General features: G+C 32.8%; 1 protein-coding gene across 1 annotated transcript in view; it reads right to left on the bottom strand.

The window, feature by feature from the left end:
* Positions 1 to 207: 207 nt before the first annotated feature.
* LOC100167745 overlaps positions 208 to 17,356 on the bottom strand; it is a 73,503-nt gene continuing 56,354 nt past the window's right edge. The window contains exons 3-7 of the mRNA XM_001951290.5: positions 10,184 to 10,462; positions 8,698 to 9,042; positions 7,314 to 7,761; positions 2,740 to 2,916; positions 208 to 2,146 (exon numbers count right to left, since the gene is read on the bottom strand). Of these exons, the coding sequence (XP_001951325.2) occupies positions 2,028 to 2,146; positions 2,740 to 2,916; positions 7,314 to 7,761; positions 8,698 to 9,042; positions 10,184 to 10,435 (1,341 nt within the window). The 5' untranslated portion in view covers positions 10,436 to 10,462 and the 3' untranslated portion in view covers positions 208 to 2,027. The remainder of the gene's footprint in view (positions 2,147 to 2,739; positions 2,917 to 7,313; positions 7,762 to 8,697; positions 9,043 to 10,183; positions 10,463 to 17,356) is intronic.

Below are 17,356 nucleotides of genomic sequence, written 5' to 3'. Positions count from 1 at the left end.
TATCCAAAAATGTATAGTTTGTGATATACTAATATAGTTACCAGTTTTATCAGGATTCATGTATGATGCGTTCGGTTTTGTTTCATTACCTAATGGCGAACTGTCTGGGTGAAATGAAAATGATATATCGGGCTAACGGGAAAACATTTTAAGTTCCCAAACATATTTTACATACCTATGTAGTATATTATGAATAAAACGGATTAATTGTATAGTCAAGGTTCTTTAGACAATGTATTGTTTATTGCATATTGAGTTATTACCATAAAAAATACAAAAATATCTTATTTCTAAGGAATTTAGTGTTCTTATATCTTAAATGAGCAATAATTTATTCATACAATACTTAATATTATAATAATACACTTAAGAGTATACAGAAGTAAAAAAGTTAAATGTACAAGTTATTAAATCGTATGTCTAAAACCTAAGTAATGCTTAATATCGTTTTAAGCAATAATTTCTTACACTTTAGCAACTCTAAATTTTGTACGCAATTTTAATGGTAATCGTTACCAAATTATTACTACACAATATTATAAGATACAATAGTCATTTAATATAACTGGATCAATGTGAAAATAAAAAATAACAATCGATATCTTTCTTGGACTGTAGGATTTTTACTAATCCATTGTATATGATTATGAAAATAAATTGTTTATATATTGAACGAATTAACACATAATTATAATTATGGTACCTATATTATAAATAATTCCAAAAAAACATATATACATTTTGCCTGTTAAAAAAAAAATAGCTCAAACTATAATAATATTAAAGGACGCGTTTGTATGGAAGCGCATCTTTTGGCACTGAAGTTGGTCTTAAAAATAATTTTTATTTTCATAATCAACAAAAAATCAAAAAAATCGAAACATATTAAGAAAGCTAAATTGGCTCTACATATTATATACATGTTGAGAATATAATATCTACTATACATCTATATTATAATCCGAATCTATCCGATGGTATTTTTTTAATATATTATGTATATTGTTATATAATATTATAATGATCTACACACAAAATAATAATAATAATAATATCAACAATATGCATATATAATATTAAGTACCTGTATATGTGTTGCTGTCGCGTAACAAGTATATATATATAGGGTTTATAGATAAAAGCTTACATATAGTATAATAATATTATACACTAAATTGAGTACATTATACTTGCATATGCTTAGTATTATATATTTATATGTTAATATATTATATCTAATATATACCTAATATATAAGCATAGTTATTAAATCTAAAAAATAGAATATATATTATATAAAAAAAAAACATGTATTTTATCTCGAACGAATATCATCGTCGCGATTGAAAATGGCATCGAATCTCGTCAGAACAGCGACGAGCTATAGCGCCGCCGTAATAGTATAATAATAATATGTATATGTACATAGCTGGTATGAACGGTATACATTTCCGTGTGGGTACTATACTACACTATGTGTTACGTGTGTGGTTTTTACTTAAGGAATTCATCGGAGATTTCTTTCACGTTATATTATAATCGTTTGCTGCTGCGATCAGAGCAATGATAAAGGCGATATATAAAATTGCGGGTAAAATAATATAGGTGTATTACCCTATAGGCATATGGTAGGAGGAGAAGGTATAAAACATCTTGTTCGGCCATCGCGGACGACCACATTGATTATTATTGCGAGAGATCATGACACGCGTCCGGCCAACCGATCGATGCGTTCTTCTGAGTAGTGAATATTAGTCGAATAGATATCATATTATTATAATATTATAATATTACAGGTAGGTATCACTGTAACGTACAGTATTTTGTGTAGGACTACGTAGGGCGCTATATTATATGTCTATAGTTTAATATTCGTTTACGCGACTACTATAAATATATATATATATATATATATATATAAATACCTATGTAATATTTAAATATTTTATAAACAATAATAAAATCGGGAGAGAGAAAAAAAACATATAGTCAAATATATAATATTATAGTATTCACTTAAACAATAATCAGTACATCATTCCGGGGTGGATACCGGAACGGTGAAAAAACACGTTGGGGTTGTTGGACATGGTCGGCTCCATCGTAGTGTAAATGCTGTTGTCCATTCCCGAGAAATTGCACATATCTAAAAGCCAAAAGAATACAATTAGTTTTCTTAAAATGGGGCGCGTATAAAGTTGTAAAATATAATACTATGCTGGGCTGGAAATCGTATTTTTTTGGATCGCATATATTATTTACTACAGATTAATGTAGAGTATCGACGATTACGCCTTATTATACGAAAAACAATAGGTAATGAACCTAAAATCGTAGTGGGAATAAATTCGTGGTTAATCCGGATAATCCCGCAAATTTTGCAAAATATTGCAGTTTCAGAGCTGTGAAAATACTATAGATGATAATATAGAGAGCATAAACGCTTAGATCGACAGACGGAGCTCTAAAATTTGATTTTGAATTGAGTAAAAAAAGTTACAAACCTCAGAGTTCTACGAGCCAATGGACAAAACTATTAGTTTAAAATAACCCATAAGGAACTTATATCTCAATAAATCAATAAGGGATATATTATTTTTGGTTGGGGGCTAAATCGTAGTCAGAGGGGGCTAAATCCACTCCCCCCAAGCCACCAGTTGCGCTACTGCAGCGATGTCGACAAAACGAAAGCATGCAGAATAGGTAGTTATAATCGTATAAAAATATTATATAATATACCGGGTGGACATCTCGAGTAAATGGGCTGCTGCATGTGACCTCCATGGTGACCACCTCCGCCACCTATCAATCCTCCACCACCGCCTCCACCTCCACCGCTGAGTCCGTGGTGCGGATAATAACAGTACGGGTAATAGTGGTGAGCGTACGTCGGCGGGGCTACGAGCGCCACTCGGTCTGTAAAACAAACGAAATGGTACAGATAAAAAATGTATAATAATGTTGTTATTGTTATAATATTATGTAGAAGACGAGATAGTTAATGAAATTTAAATTGCCACCGCCGTTCCTACGTCTACTGCACGTCTGCCCGCCACGGGCATACATTATTATTATTATATTATAATTAACGAATATGCTTATAATATAATTATACAACGCGTAAGATTTTCACGTACCTAAGTATATTATATTCTTTTTCGTGATATGCTAATTGTTTTAATATCAGATAGGTAAGTAAGATGTATTTTTATTTTTTTGTCTTAGAGAAATCGTTTTCATGAGTACCTATATTTTCACTTTTCGTATTTTATTTCGTTTTATATTCTAAACATTATATCTGGCATATAATTTGTGTGTTTGGTCTGCACTCTGGATCGAAAACGTGCGAGAAGTATACAGTATGACAAAATGTGAAAAGAACCATGTCTTAACGACAGCTTTTAAATAATATATTAATTTATACGATTATAATTTATAGAATCATCGAAAGGTTGTACAGGCTACACTTGTACAAATTGACGTAGCGATACATCAATTCACACACAACCAGCAGTAGGAACATGTAATATATGGTATATATAATATGGTATAAATTCAAATTTGATATTTATAACGGCTTATACTGGCTATATTATAATATTATTATAGTAAATTTATATACAGGCTTATCGGTAAATGTCAATAGTGTAATGGTATACCGCCGTATGCCTATATACTAAATTATATATTATTGTGTAAGTAGGTGACACCTACCGCTTACAGCGTGTGATCGATTACTGTTTACTATTATTGATATTATAATGTTTTTTTTATTTTATCAAAACATTCAAATCTAATGGGAAATTATCAGTGTTTGGAAGGAACTAGTTCCAAAAGGAACGGATTCCTGGAACGAATCCCTTTTTAAAGAACGGAACGATGAACGAATTCATTTTTATAAAAAAAGAACGAGAAAATAAACTAGTTCTTTTTTTCAAGGAAAAATAACAAAATTGTTCGTTCCTACTTCCTTTCTAGTTCCACAGATAATTATGTAAATAAATAAAATTAAGATATATTTGCAAACACTGGAAATTATAGATATAGATTATATAGCCTATAACGCCAATAGGTACCATTATTGAACCTATAATAACTTTATATTGTAATTTATATTTCAACATTAATATCTTGGCAGTTGAATACTGTCATATTATACCTACGTTATTTGATAGGTATAGATCATACAATTGTGCACTAATTAGTCTGTTTATACAGTCATATACAGATTATACACATGATAATTTTATTATCATTGAAACTCGATATTCCTGCAACTAATAGGTAACCTATTCTAGCTTAGATGACTTAACTGTTGGATAAGGCTAGGTTTAGAGTGGAATGTAGATATATTATGATAAATGATATTGAAAAAAAAAAACTAATGTTGAACCAACCAACCGAGACCGAAAGGTCACACCAAAAAAGTGTGAACCCCGAAATACGTGGAGGCCGGCACCCTATAGTGGGTACATGCGCTGTTATATTATAAATTATGGGTTATAAATATTGTAATAATGACCGTTGGTGCGTTTTACGTAATAAAAATATTCGTCACGTTTGTCGACGACGTTTATTGAGTGATAAGTCGCAGACTCAACGCATGTACACGCGTTAATGAGGGTTCGCTCCAATAAATATACCGAATTACAAACCTGGTGGGTATAATTATATGCGATCAAATGATTTCAGAACGAAGTCCTTCGTTTGACGAAACGTCGAGACAGTGGGACATCACGCGTCACAAGCGTTAAATAAATAATAACAATATTCATAAAGCACAGACCCGGATTTTCGACGGTGCCTACAGTAATATTGATGCTTTTGGTCCCCTTTTCCCAAGTTCCCGATGACCCAACCCCTGTTCGTAGCTGACGCGAATAATAATTATTATGATATCAAATTAAAGTATCAAAGTCGATGGTATCAGTGGCGTCATTTGAAGGGGGGCAAGGTGGGCATTTGCCCATGTCTGATTTTAAAAGCGGCCCGATGGGCCGGTTCCCAGTTGTTGCCATTTTACCATTATTATATTTTATAAGCGTAAAAACATGCCTATTTTATAATTTTTTGAAAAAATATTATACCATATATACTAAGAAATTATTGTCATATTGATACATTTTTACTAATTAATAGTTGGAATATATTTATATTTAGACGTATGCGGTGACGTACCTACACATTGTATGTTTGGGTATGTATTTATGTATGTTTGTTTGTGTTGTGATGACAACAATAATAATAATTAGTATACTAATCTAGTATAGTTTAATTTCTAAAATCTTAAACTAATACAAATTCTAAAAACAACAACCGATTAGCACTCTTATTAATAATTATCATTGATCACGGACTTCAGTTAACTTGCGACAGTCGTGTATGATTCAAGTGATTCAATTATTCTGTGTGTTGTGTTAATTTAGCTGAAATTTATTTTTTTCGTAACGCGTGTTTACATTAATCTTTTAATTTGGGCAAAATATGACTTAAAAAAAATAAATAGATGGTGTGGCTAAAAATATAAAATTACCGCAAACTGCTCAAAAAAAATATATATTATTATTTAAGATAATATAAATTTTTAAATATTTACCTTTATAAGAGTAATAGAGTATAGGCTATAAGTGTTGAATCAGGTAAAATTGATTTATAAATAATGTAGTTGATATATATTTTCAAAAATAAAAAAAAGAAGATATCCTATAATAAACTATATACTAATATTATTGTTTATCAATATAAATATTGCCATAAAATAGTTTGTAGACTTTTAACTGATATAACTATATAAGTATACAATTGTTTTTCTAAAATATCTGGTACCTTTTATTTAAAAATTATGTTACCCAGTTAATAAAAAGGGTACCATAAAAAAATGTAAGCAGCTAGTATGTGGTTGCGATCGAGGTGAGCAGTTTTTTACCCATTCGGGCCGGTCAAAACCTTTGCCCCCCTTTATTGAAAACTGAAATGACGCCACTGGATGGTATATTATTCCATACAGCGTATTACAGAGTATATGGTGGAATTTTAGCGAAAAGGGACGCAAAATCTCATGAGCACACATCACATAACGTAGAATACGACTTCGCGATCGTATTATAATATTATTAAAATGTATAATGCGAGGATGGGTGATTTACGTATTCGTCGTGTGTTTTAAAATCAACCTGTCCACGATTATTATATTATCATGTCATTGAAATAGGTATGTACCGCGTATACGGTTTTTTTTTCTTTCGTTGATAGCAGCTATATCTAAGTATTTCCATTTCGTATATTATTATTATTATTATTACTATGTACATATAATAAACTACGTTAGACCCGGCGGAATGCGGTATATTACACGTGTTGGTATATATAATAATATGTACAAAAGCGGTATACGGAATCGTTAAAAATAGATTAGAGGAAAAAAAGTATCGTCTGGAGAAAATTCGACTGCATCATATAGTGCATATGTCATAATGCAACTATAGGTGCGGCTAAACAAACGTAGTTACTGACGTCGACGGTATGGACGCGGATGGGAGTTTAGGAAAACAAAATATGGTTAGAGAAACGTGTTCAGATCGCCGAAAAACCTTTGCCGTTGTTTCCCCGAACAATACGCATTATACCTATGGCTTTTAGCTTTACGAATGTACAATTAGGTACCTACATACATATTTTATAGCGGGACTTTGAAACCGTAAATGTATGATGATGGTCGAGGGGTAAATATGATGGGGGGGGGGGGGGTTAGAAGTATAAATTAACACGTATTAACATAATTTATTATAGGTACCTATCTACTTACGAAGTTAAGTTAGTAAATATTCGGGGAGGGGGCCAATCCCCCCAACCTCACCCACCATAATTATTACACCTATTGGTAAAGGATGAGGTGCAATTCACGATACGCTACTTGTGGGTTTTGACCTGACATTTTTGTACCACGACCCTAGTCCATTATTTATATATAAATATTAAAGACGATTTAAGAAAAATTTATCTCTCAATTTATAATCTATACAAAATCTATAAGTTTATATTTTTGTTATACGTTACGGGTAACGTTTTAGAGTTTTAATTTTTAAATTCAATGGAGGCTTTATATTGTGAAGGTACACCAAAGTTCAGTAAGTATGTTCACATCTTTGATCAAAATATATTTTTTTAAGAGGCCCACGTCCCACGACGGTGACTAACCTAACCAGTGGGGACTGGGGACTTTATCAGAACTTAGCTCGAAACACAATGCGTGGGTACTTATAAATTATTATGACATAGAATATTATATTATTATGAGCCCCGTAGTAGCTTACCTCCGAACGTGTTGATCGTCGACGTGTGCTTCATTGGCGTCATGAACGGTTTGAAGTGGAAGAAAGACGGGGACGCGGGCCTGCTGAGCGTGCTGAGCTTGTCCTCGTCGTACAGACCGTCCCGGCCCATGGCGGCCAGCTGTCGACCCTTGGGCATGAACATGACGAGTAGCACTAGTGCGGCCGTGGCGCCCAGGCCCAGCGCCAGACATCCGTCCTGGTCTCCTGGCTGCGTGGCCCACAGCCCGGCCACGGCCCAACCAACGCACAGCGGCGCCGTGCAGCCGACGGCCAGCCCGATGTACATCGCCTCGCGGTAGTTGTCCCGTATATGCCGCGACTTTATGGCCAACACGGTGACGGCCAACAGCAGGCCGGCCGCGTACACCAGAGAGCCGAGCATGTGCTGGTACTTGGTGTCACAGCTGTTGTCCAGGCTGCTCGTCCACTGCAACAACCACGTCGTTAGTACACAATAATTTCAATTTTTATATTCACATATTTTTTTCACGATTGTATAGTACGATATTAATATGTATTATATTAGCAACTTTAAGTTTTTTCTAAACATTTAATACATTTTCAGTATTTTTTTTGCATTTGAAAATGTCTGCTTTTCAAAAGTTCTTATACTTATATAGTTTTATTTATTTATTTATTTGAATCAACACCTGTTGGCTATTAGGCTAAAGGATGGATATACTATTTAAACTTGCCCATGCTCTGAATGATTGTTACGAATTTACGATGATAAGTATATTACTGGTAATAATATAATAACATACAGGGATTAAAAGGATGCTATACCCATGCATTTGTTGTCTTCGTCTTACACACGTACGACATAGCAAATGTTCGTTCACTAGTTTCAATAGTGTGCTGTTAGTTTTGATATTAGAGTGATTTGACATATTATCAATTTTTTACATAATAACACTATCTGTGCCTAAGCGTTAACTTTTTTTCGATATTTTAATTTTTAAGCGAGATACGAGCATTTTTAATTTTTGATATTTCACATACTATTTGAAACTAGTGAACAACAATTTGCTATGTCGTGCATGTGTAAGACGGAGACAACAAATATATGGATACCTTAATGTGGTGGTCAATTCCAGGGGGGGACTCATATCTCCATATAGTTTTAAGCGTTCCATAATATATAATTTTATGTATAATGTCTATGTCTATTGTGTAATATATAAACAGTGATTGTGTAAGTGCATATTATACTCATCCCACTTTTAACAATGAATAATGTTAATCCTAATTTGTTAAAGGGACGCTTCTTAACCGTCGTCAGATGTAATAAGGAGGCTGAACCCTTCTGCACTATCACCACACTTTAACATAAGTCATAACAATTAACAATATATTGACTTACCTGGGACGATAGAAGTTGCGGAGGTGTGTAGATGAGCCATTGGACGCCAATGGCCAGCTGTATGGCCACGGTGAAGAACAGCAATAGCGCCTGATACGGTGCGGGCAAGTAGACGCCTCCGTTGAGGCTGATGAGGAACACGCACTTGACTAGCAACGTGCCAAACACCATCGAGTACCCGAGCCCGGTGCACAGCCTGACAGTCGCACACGTCAGCACAGTTGGCTGTGTGCACATGAGCCCGCTGACTGCCGCGCACACGAACAGCCCGCCCAGCAACGCCTGTCCTAGGAACAGATGTCTCCGGCTGGGCTCCGTTTTTCTCGTCTTGCACAGCACGAACACCTGCAGAAATAAAACGACCGTCGTGTTAGTTAAGTGCATTTTCTTAGCATTCTTGATGTTATATACCGAATAATGTTTTGTCCCGACATTGAACAACAATATTATTGGAGTGAACTTACTAATAAAATATTATTGAACTTTTTTTTTAATCTATAATATCATTCACCCTTACACATGACTTCGCGACTTAAAGTTCAAGCAGTGAGTTCGAGTATATATGTATGTTGACAGGTGTTAAAGACGACTTAATGGCGATGCGGAAAGTTTCTAAAGTATTAATTTACTTAAAATTATAATATACTATAATACTATGCGTTGGTAATAAATAAAAGTATCGAGAGGCCCGATAAAAAAGTTATTTAATTTGATAACATAATATTTTCTCATGACATTTCTCCTCATTCAAATGTAATGTCTTACAATTTTGAAGGTTTAAACAAAAACGTATTATAAGGACACCGCGAGCAATATACGTAAATAAAATTAAGAAATTTTCTTTGTCGATCTGGATCATATTGTACAGTTATACAGTTTTGTATTAAATTATAAGTTGAATTATAGAATTTTGTTGTTTCTCTAGACTTTTATTATTTAAGATCAAAATATTTATTTTGCATGTATAAGTTATTATAATTAAATTATATTGGATGGTTTATTTTGTAGCGATGAACTCTCACTTCCGCACAGCCACCGGCTTGGAGGTGGCCACCATATAATATTAGCTTCTATAGCCGAGAGACATTTTTTACTAAAGATTACACAGCCTCTCCGCCCATCATACATTTCTTCGACCGCGGTATATATACCTAACTACAGGACTGCGCGTATTGTGCAATATTATATTATTATAAGCATCGGAAATACAGGGGTGGATCCAGAGTTAGGAAACTGTGGGTCAGGACATTTCAAGGGTCCTGCACTTATTAAAATCAGATTAAAAATCTATACTTGTGTACTAGGTATATAAAACAAAAAAAAATTATTTATACTGTATGTGTGTATTCGAGGGTCCAAGTGTCCAACTACCCAAGATCTGAAGAGGGGCCAATTTGATCAGCAAATATTAATTGTGGGTCAGCTGACCTCCTGAAATCCCCCCCCCCTAGATCCACCCCTGAGGAAATAATGGATATATAGTCACCTCGAAAGTCATTATCAGTGTCATGGTGAGCACTGACAGTATGAGTACCGGCAGCACCCAGGCGTCGCGCCGCAACAAGGTGAGCGTGGCCGCGGCGTATTGGTGGACACCGGTGTTTGGTGATCCCGTCGTGATGATCACACCGGGCGGCGACGTGAACGGGCCGTGGGACGGCAACAGGAACATGTCCGTGTTCATCCCCACCCGTCCGCCGCCTCCAGTCATCTGTACCACGCTGGCTGCCGCCTCCATGTCATCGCTGCCCGGTCATCATCGCACCTGTTGACATCGTTTGACTTTAATATTTGGGAATCGTTTTATTAAGACCATAGTAAATGGGTGTAATTATGAGGTAGCTGGTACTTAAATGTTAATAATACATATTATTAAAAAACAAAATTCAAAAAATTATTCGCGGAGACAATCGCGCCGACCCATATCGTAGATCTGAAACTCGTTATATTATTATTCCCATACGGATTATACCCAACACGTCACGACCATGCATACATAATATTGCGATTTTTTTTATCAAACTTAGGTGGTAGGTACTAGGTATAGGTTTACGGTAAACCTACAGACTATACAGTATAATCGCAGTGCCTCGCGTCATTATAATATAGTGTTTTTTTTTTATTAATTTTCCACAACTACAGCTGAGTGCGCAACATTCTTTAAGAGACGTGTTATTTTTATATATTATTATACTCTAATGAAAAACAGATTATATTATATTGACGGATGCGCATGAACAGAGCAATTTATTTATGTTTACGTCTGTGTCGCCTATAGTCTATATAGGTTTATGTACGTTGAGGGTAACTCGTCGGTATAAATATATATAATTGTATACATAGATATAAGCCCCGTTAGGGGCCCGATCGGTCGGATTGTTATATATTACATTAATACATTATTATATATAAATTATATTTTACATCGATAATGGACGTTTAATGGATTATTTAATGCCCGAGCTGCAGACTCATTTCAAACAGATGATAATAATATGTACATATATAGATATTATATAATTGCACGTGCGAGTGTTTTTTATCATCTGTCTTCAGTGATCGTCTCTCGTGTATTACTACAATACTATATAATATAACATTATTGCCATACCGCTCATACCTATAATACCCCGCAGGGTGGTGTACGCGCGCGCCAGACTCGCGCAGAATACGGTTGATGAACCGAAATAAATACCCAGGACATATTTTCAAAGAATTGTGGATCGTAAAATCCCTCTTGATCGTAAAATGAAGCTATAAATGTGTTAGTAAATTTTATTATTTCGATGTTTATACAAAGGCAATGCAATTTAACGCCCGGAAAATTTCAAAACAGGAAAACTCCGTTGTTTTTAACGCTGAGGTGAAATTGTAAAATATTATAATCGTAATAATGTATAATATGTTACTTATATGTAATATATATGAATATGATACATTGTCCTGTTAGATATACTATATTGTTCTACTTTAGTTGTAATATATTCCACGTGAATATTATGTCCAAAGTATTCCACACATACACACGCACACTATAATGATACGGTAACAATTTTGGTTTTTGGTTTTCCGCACATAAAGTTTCATCATACGCGAATTGCCGCACTGTTATCGCAGTGATATAATTATGTAAATTCGATATCACAAGTCCACGGAAGTCGTATAGAATGTATCGTATATAAACTATATTATGTGGATCACATTTCGTTGAATTTGCGTATTTTTTTTTTGGCTTTTTAGATCGTTTAGATAATTTATCAACACTATGAAATATGTATTTCAGCATTTGATGACAAATACAATTTTTAATATCTAGGTAGGTACAGCAATAATATGCAAATAAAATATTGAAAAACCTTAGTAGTTTTAAATTAATACATTGATTTTAGATCTTAATCTTATGGTCGTATCATATGAATTCACAACCAACCATAGTTTGTACTATTCGAAGACCGTTTTAATTTATAATAATATTTAATATATCATAGGTTTTTATTTTAGGTGTGTAAACTGATTTCAATGCAAAACACGCCTATCCGAGAATAAAATTTAATAATTAATAGACAATTATAATTTGTGTATATAAGTATATTTTCTTGGTTTTCGAGCGCATATTTGTATGCTCCACAAGTAGATAACTGCCTTCATTTTTAGAGCCTTAAAATAATATGTGAAGTATATAATATTATCGCAATAGTGCAGTACCGTATAATATTATCGACGAATTTTTATTACGATTATTATTAACATTCGATACGCGAACGACCCCCCGGACGGCGAAACTTGCAATCGGGGCAACATAATAATAATCGTCGCTATATAAATAGTGAAATAGCTGAATATTATAACATCGTTATATAATATTCCACGCAGTAATCTATATACTCGTATTATATAGGTATGGTAATAATATTATTGCAAATTGCAATAATAAAACATACCTTCACACGCGTGGATGTAATATTCTCAACGCGATATCATTGCGCGCCGTCAGTGCAGGTACCTACTTACGACTCACCTTTTTATGTATAATTTATATTATGATATATTATAATATGTGTATACGTATTAGTAATAGTTATTACTTATTATATAAATGCGATACACGCGATATAGACGAAGGAATCGTTCGTATAATTTCAACCAATATTAATTATAGCACGCGACCAGTCAGCCGCACACGAACGCGACGCTATATGTATTATAAATTATAATATATTATTATTATTATTATTATTATTTAATATCTGTACGAATACTGCGAGGACATATATGAGATCGTGACAGTGGCATGATGTACCTAGGATGGACCGCCGTGTTTTTACGTTTGGCTGAGTTTGCTGAGTTTACCGGGTTCACTGGATCATCTGTCGTGTGATGTCAAAAAGTTGAGCTTGGCCTGACCGGAAATTTCTCGCTAGATCATGGTTATTGAATGATACCATGATTACAACAGCCAATACGAATACGATATACAAGGCACACAACACAATAGATGATGTACCTGTGAACTCGGCTTAACACGGGGAAACGGGAGATCACGTTGGGTCACCCTATATGTGTGTTAATATATCACAGCAGATATTATAGTAAACACATAATTATGTAAAGTATATGAGAAGCGGCCGTTAAAAATTAATTTCGGCAAAAACGTTTTGTGATGGTTACGAGTGTTTAACATTAGATAAATTTATCATAATAATATGTTGACGATACAGTGGGTATAATCGTTGTCTATATAGTTGTATTATTCTTATATGTACTCGTAATCTTATCAAGATTGAGTAGTCAAATCATTATATTATATTACTACAATATATATTATTACATATTTTTAATTTTTAAATGCGTTCACGTACTATTGTGTATCTACACCTATATAGTAAATAGTTATTTCATATTAATTAACACGAATGTCCTTCATTCGAATCTATTTTTTATTTTATTTTTTGTATTTTTAATGTTATTGAAATAATAACGACGTGTTTTGTAAACGTAAACATCTATAATAGCTATTCGAAAACAGGTGTCAAAATGAATAATAATTAATAACATATTAAGAGGACGTTATCCTGCATAAATCATAATATGTGGTACCTAAGCCTAACAATCCGTCTTATTAACGCATAACATATGGCTAATTTTACGTTAAAAAGGATTCATTTTACTCTATTATTTACAATATTTACAATTTAAGGGTAAGAATATTAACTAGGAAACCTAGGAAATCGAAAGTTTTTTTTTATATTTAAATTTTGAAGCAAGGTATGACTGTTTTAAAATTTACAAGATAGAGTAAAATGAATTCAAAAAGTGACATGTTATGTATACGCTCTCGTAAAATCTTGTAATAATTTCTAGAGACTCGAGTTATTGTGAATGATACATATAAGTTATAACATATTATTATATTATATTATAATATCGCCGTCAACAACATGTTTCGTTACACAAAGAAAGTACGTATATAAGTAGCTTGCTATAACTCTACTATTTTATTATTATTTTTAATAAGTAACGATTAGGAAACTTCTCATTAGGATTTGAATTTAGACACATCAATATTTTCAAAAAAATCCAATTATTTGAAAGTATAGTATTTTTTTCATAAGAATTCTTTAAATCACAATTCAAATTAACGCATAATAATTGAAGGATAAAATTGGAGTGAGCACACTCGGTGAATCACACCCTATATAGTTTTTTATAGTATATTATACGATGTCGATATTCGCGAGTAGGTAAACTGTAGTTGTAGCGGCATCGACACGTCAGGCCATGATGGGTTAACCGGTCGTAACTACAATAAATTGTATATTATTATACCCATATGACCATATAAACCTATAGTGAATTTAAGTCAGCTCAACGAAGAGCTATAACATGGGAAAATAATGTGTTCTGCGAACGGACCAAGAATGAGAAAAAAAATTGATGAAAAAAAAATGGACAGTGGGAAATTCACATTTTTATTTAAAATATACATCGCTCGCACGTGCGCCCGCGTGGGAGTCTGTAGTCCACGTGCGCTTAATGGAAAGACATGTATGCTCCTCATTTGTTACTTATCTACTGGTTTCGCCATCTCCCAACGAATGTTCTTTCTCGTTTCTCTCTTTCTTCTCTTTTCACTTTTCGGACGAATTCAAGGCCGCCGGGAAATGTGAGTAATTATACTTATATTTCTGGCACGCATATTTTTCAACAATTTTATTAAATATTCCAGAATGATTTATCGTTCCGGACACGAGAATGAAATTCAATTTCCCATAAATATTAATATATCAAACCGTTAAACACGCTACGCCGCGCCACATACATACATAATATTATAATACAGTATGACGTGCTATATAAGGTTAAACAAGGCTGTTAAATGATGTACCTAATTTTATTCGATCATTGAAATATTATTGTATTATTGTTAATTATTATTAATGCAGCGATGTGAATGTCCGATGTACTCACGATAATAAATAATATAATGAAAAACAAAATTATTTTGTACACCATATTATTAAAAAATAAAATAGTAAATATTACACACGCATTTTAATTGCGTTATCTCTGAGGCGTGGACTCCTATAATAGTGAATAGGAACAATTTGAATTTCGAACGCGGCAATAATAATATTTTCCTGTCAAAAAAATGTAAACACAATTACCTATTATTATTGTTACTATTACTATTACCATGTCTAGCTTCACGGTCTGTGGTTGGTTCATCGGGCATATATCGGTGATTCATTTTAAATTATGTTTTCGATAGGTAATGCATTTAACGTTTTAAATAACCGAGATTTTAGAACAGGCTACGGCGTTTAAACTTTTAATGGTGTCAATAAATATTACTATACGTACGATTGCACGAGAATGAATATTTTATTTTCATTTCGTAAGGGATTCACACGAGAAAGAAAATTATTAGCGAATTAAAAATATGGGCTGATTTGAGGATCGAATTCAACGTACCAATAATATCATAATATAAAGTATAGTGTTTCTTATAAGTTATAATATTATTATGTATACATATTACTGCAATCTGCAGTAAATAGTACGTTTTATCGTAAATAATTACTATCACACGTAACCCCTATAATTATATATATATTTTATTAATTATTATATATATGTATCGTGTATGTATACTTTTGCTAGGTATAGTATAATCAGGTTTTGACAGTTTTGTGAAATATAATATATATTTTGTCATGTTCTAATGTTCTACACCCGACTACACGTGTATAAACTTGTAATAGGTATATATAAATATATATATAAATACATATATATGCTTAAAAAAAAACCAAGGGAAGGTATTAGGTAAATAATTTCAAGAACGGTTTCTTTATGGTCGAACGCCGTGTCACAACATATAGTGTGTTTAAAATAATATTTGAATACGTTTGAATAGATAAAGGTACCTACAGTTTACCTAATAATAATATGTTCAAAGCGGTAATAATTATTATATCAGTTTACTGATTCGGAATCTAACCGTATGTTTAAAATACGTATAGTAAATATATATCGATATAACAGTTGCGTATCTGATTTACACATAGACCTATCTTTTTTAGGTCTATGGAATCATGACAAGGGGGGGGGGGGTTATATTTTTTTAATTCTATTAATATCATGATAGTACAGACTGTGGACTCTCTTTTGCAATGCCACACATAAATTAACCTTTTTAATTTTTTTATCTGTAATATTTAAAATTTTTTATTTAATGATAGTTTGACTTATTATTATGTTATTATTTGTAATAGATATACAATTATAAATACATTACCTATATTATATAACCAAGGCCCATCTCACAAGGTGATGTGGGTTGGTGGTCCCACACGTCATCTCTCCCTTCCCCCCTCGAATAGATAAGCCATTATCATATAAAATTATGTTATATTTTGTGCAAATGAGTGTTTAATGTACCTAAATGTACAATATGCTAAGGATTTGAATTTTAACAGCTTTATAAATAGATATAACTTAGATATATTGTATGCTCTATAGTATTCCGCTGAAGATCCTCCTCGACCATTGCAGTGTAGTGTGACGGACATGCTGATTATAATTTTTATCTATATTGTATCTTATATTTTCGTATGTTTTATATAAGAACAATTTAACACTTAATGCTTAAAATCCAGTCACTTCGACATTATTTACGATATTATTTATAAAACTATACCTACTACGGTTTGTAAAGTATTAAGTAAATTTCAAAGTATTAAGAGAAGTTATTGTATCTAAATATATTTAATATTAATGTTTAAATTTTGTTTAGATAATTATAAACAACATATAATTTAAATTACGTGCGGATCTCGACGAACTTACATTACCTACCTATGAAAATAATCGATCTACTAAATTATATTACGAAAAGAGAAGCAGGAAATCGATAGGTTAGGTACCTAGTCCGCGAAAACTGATACAATGATATTTGTCACGTACTCGTGTTTTGTATTTTACTAAAGAAAGTGTACACAATACAACAGTTTTACCTGTATAATATATCTATCAAACGTATTTGCAAGCTGACCCTGTTTTTTTTTTTTGCTAATTGAATGAAAATTACCGATTTCGTGGTGTGAAATCGAAATACAATACATAACGAAAGCCTAATGAAATCGATTCCTGCAAAATA

The sequence above is a fragment of the Acyrthosiphon pisum genome, chromosome A1, assembly GCF_005508785.2.
Source record: "Acyrthosiphon pisum isolate AL4f chromosome A1, pea_aphid_22Mar2018_4r6ur, whole genome shotgun sequence".
NCBI classification, from domain to species: domain Eukaryota; kingdom Metazoa; phylum Arthropoda; class Insecta; order Hemiptera; family Aphididae; genus Acyrthosiphon; species Acyrthosiphon pisum.
Note: the sequence above shows the minus strand (reverse complement) of the source record. Positions and strands in the feature narration are given on the sequence as shown.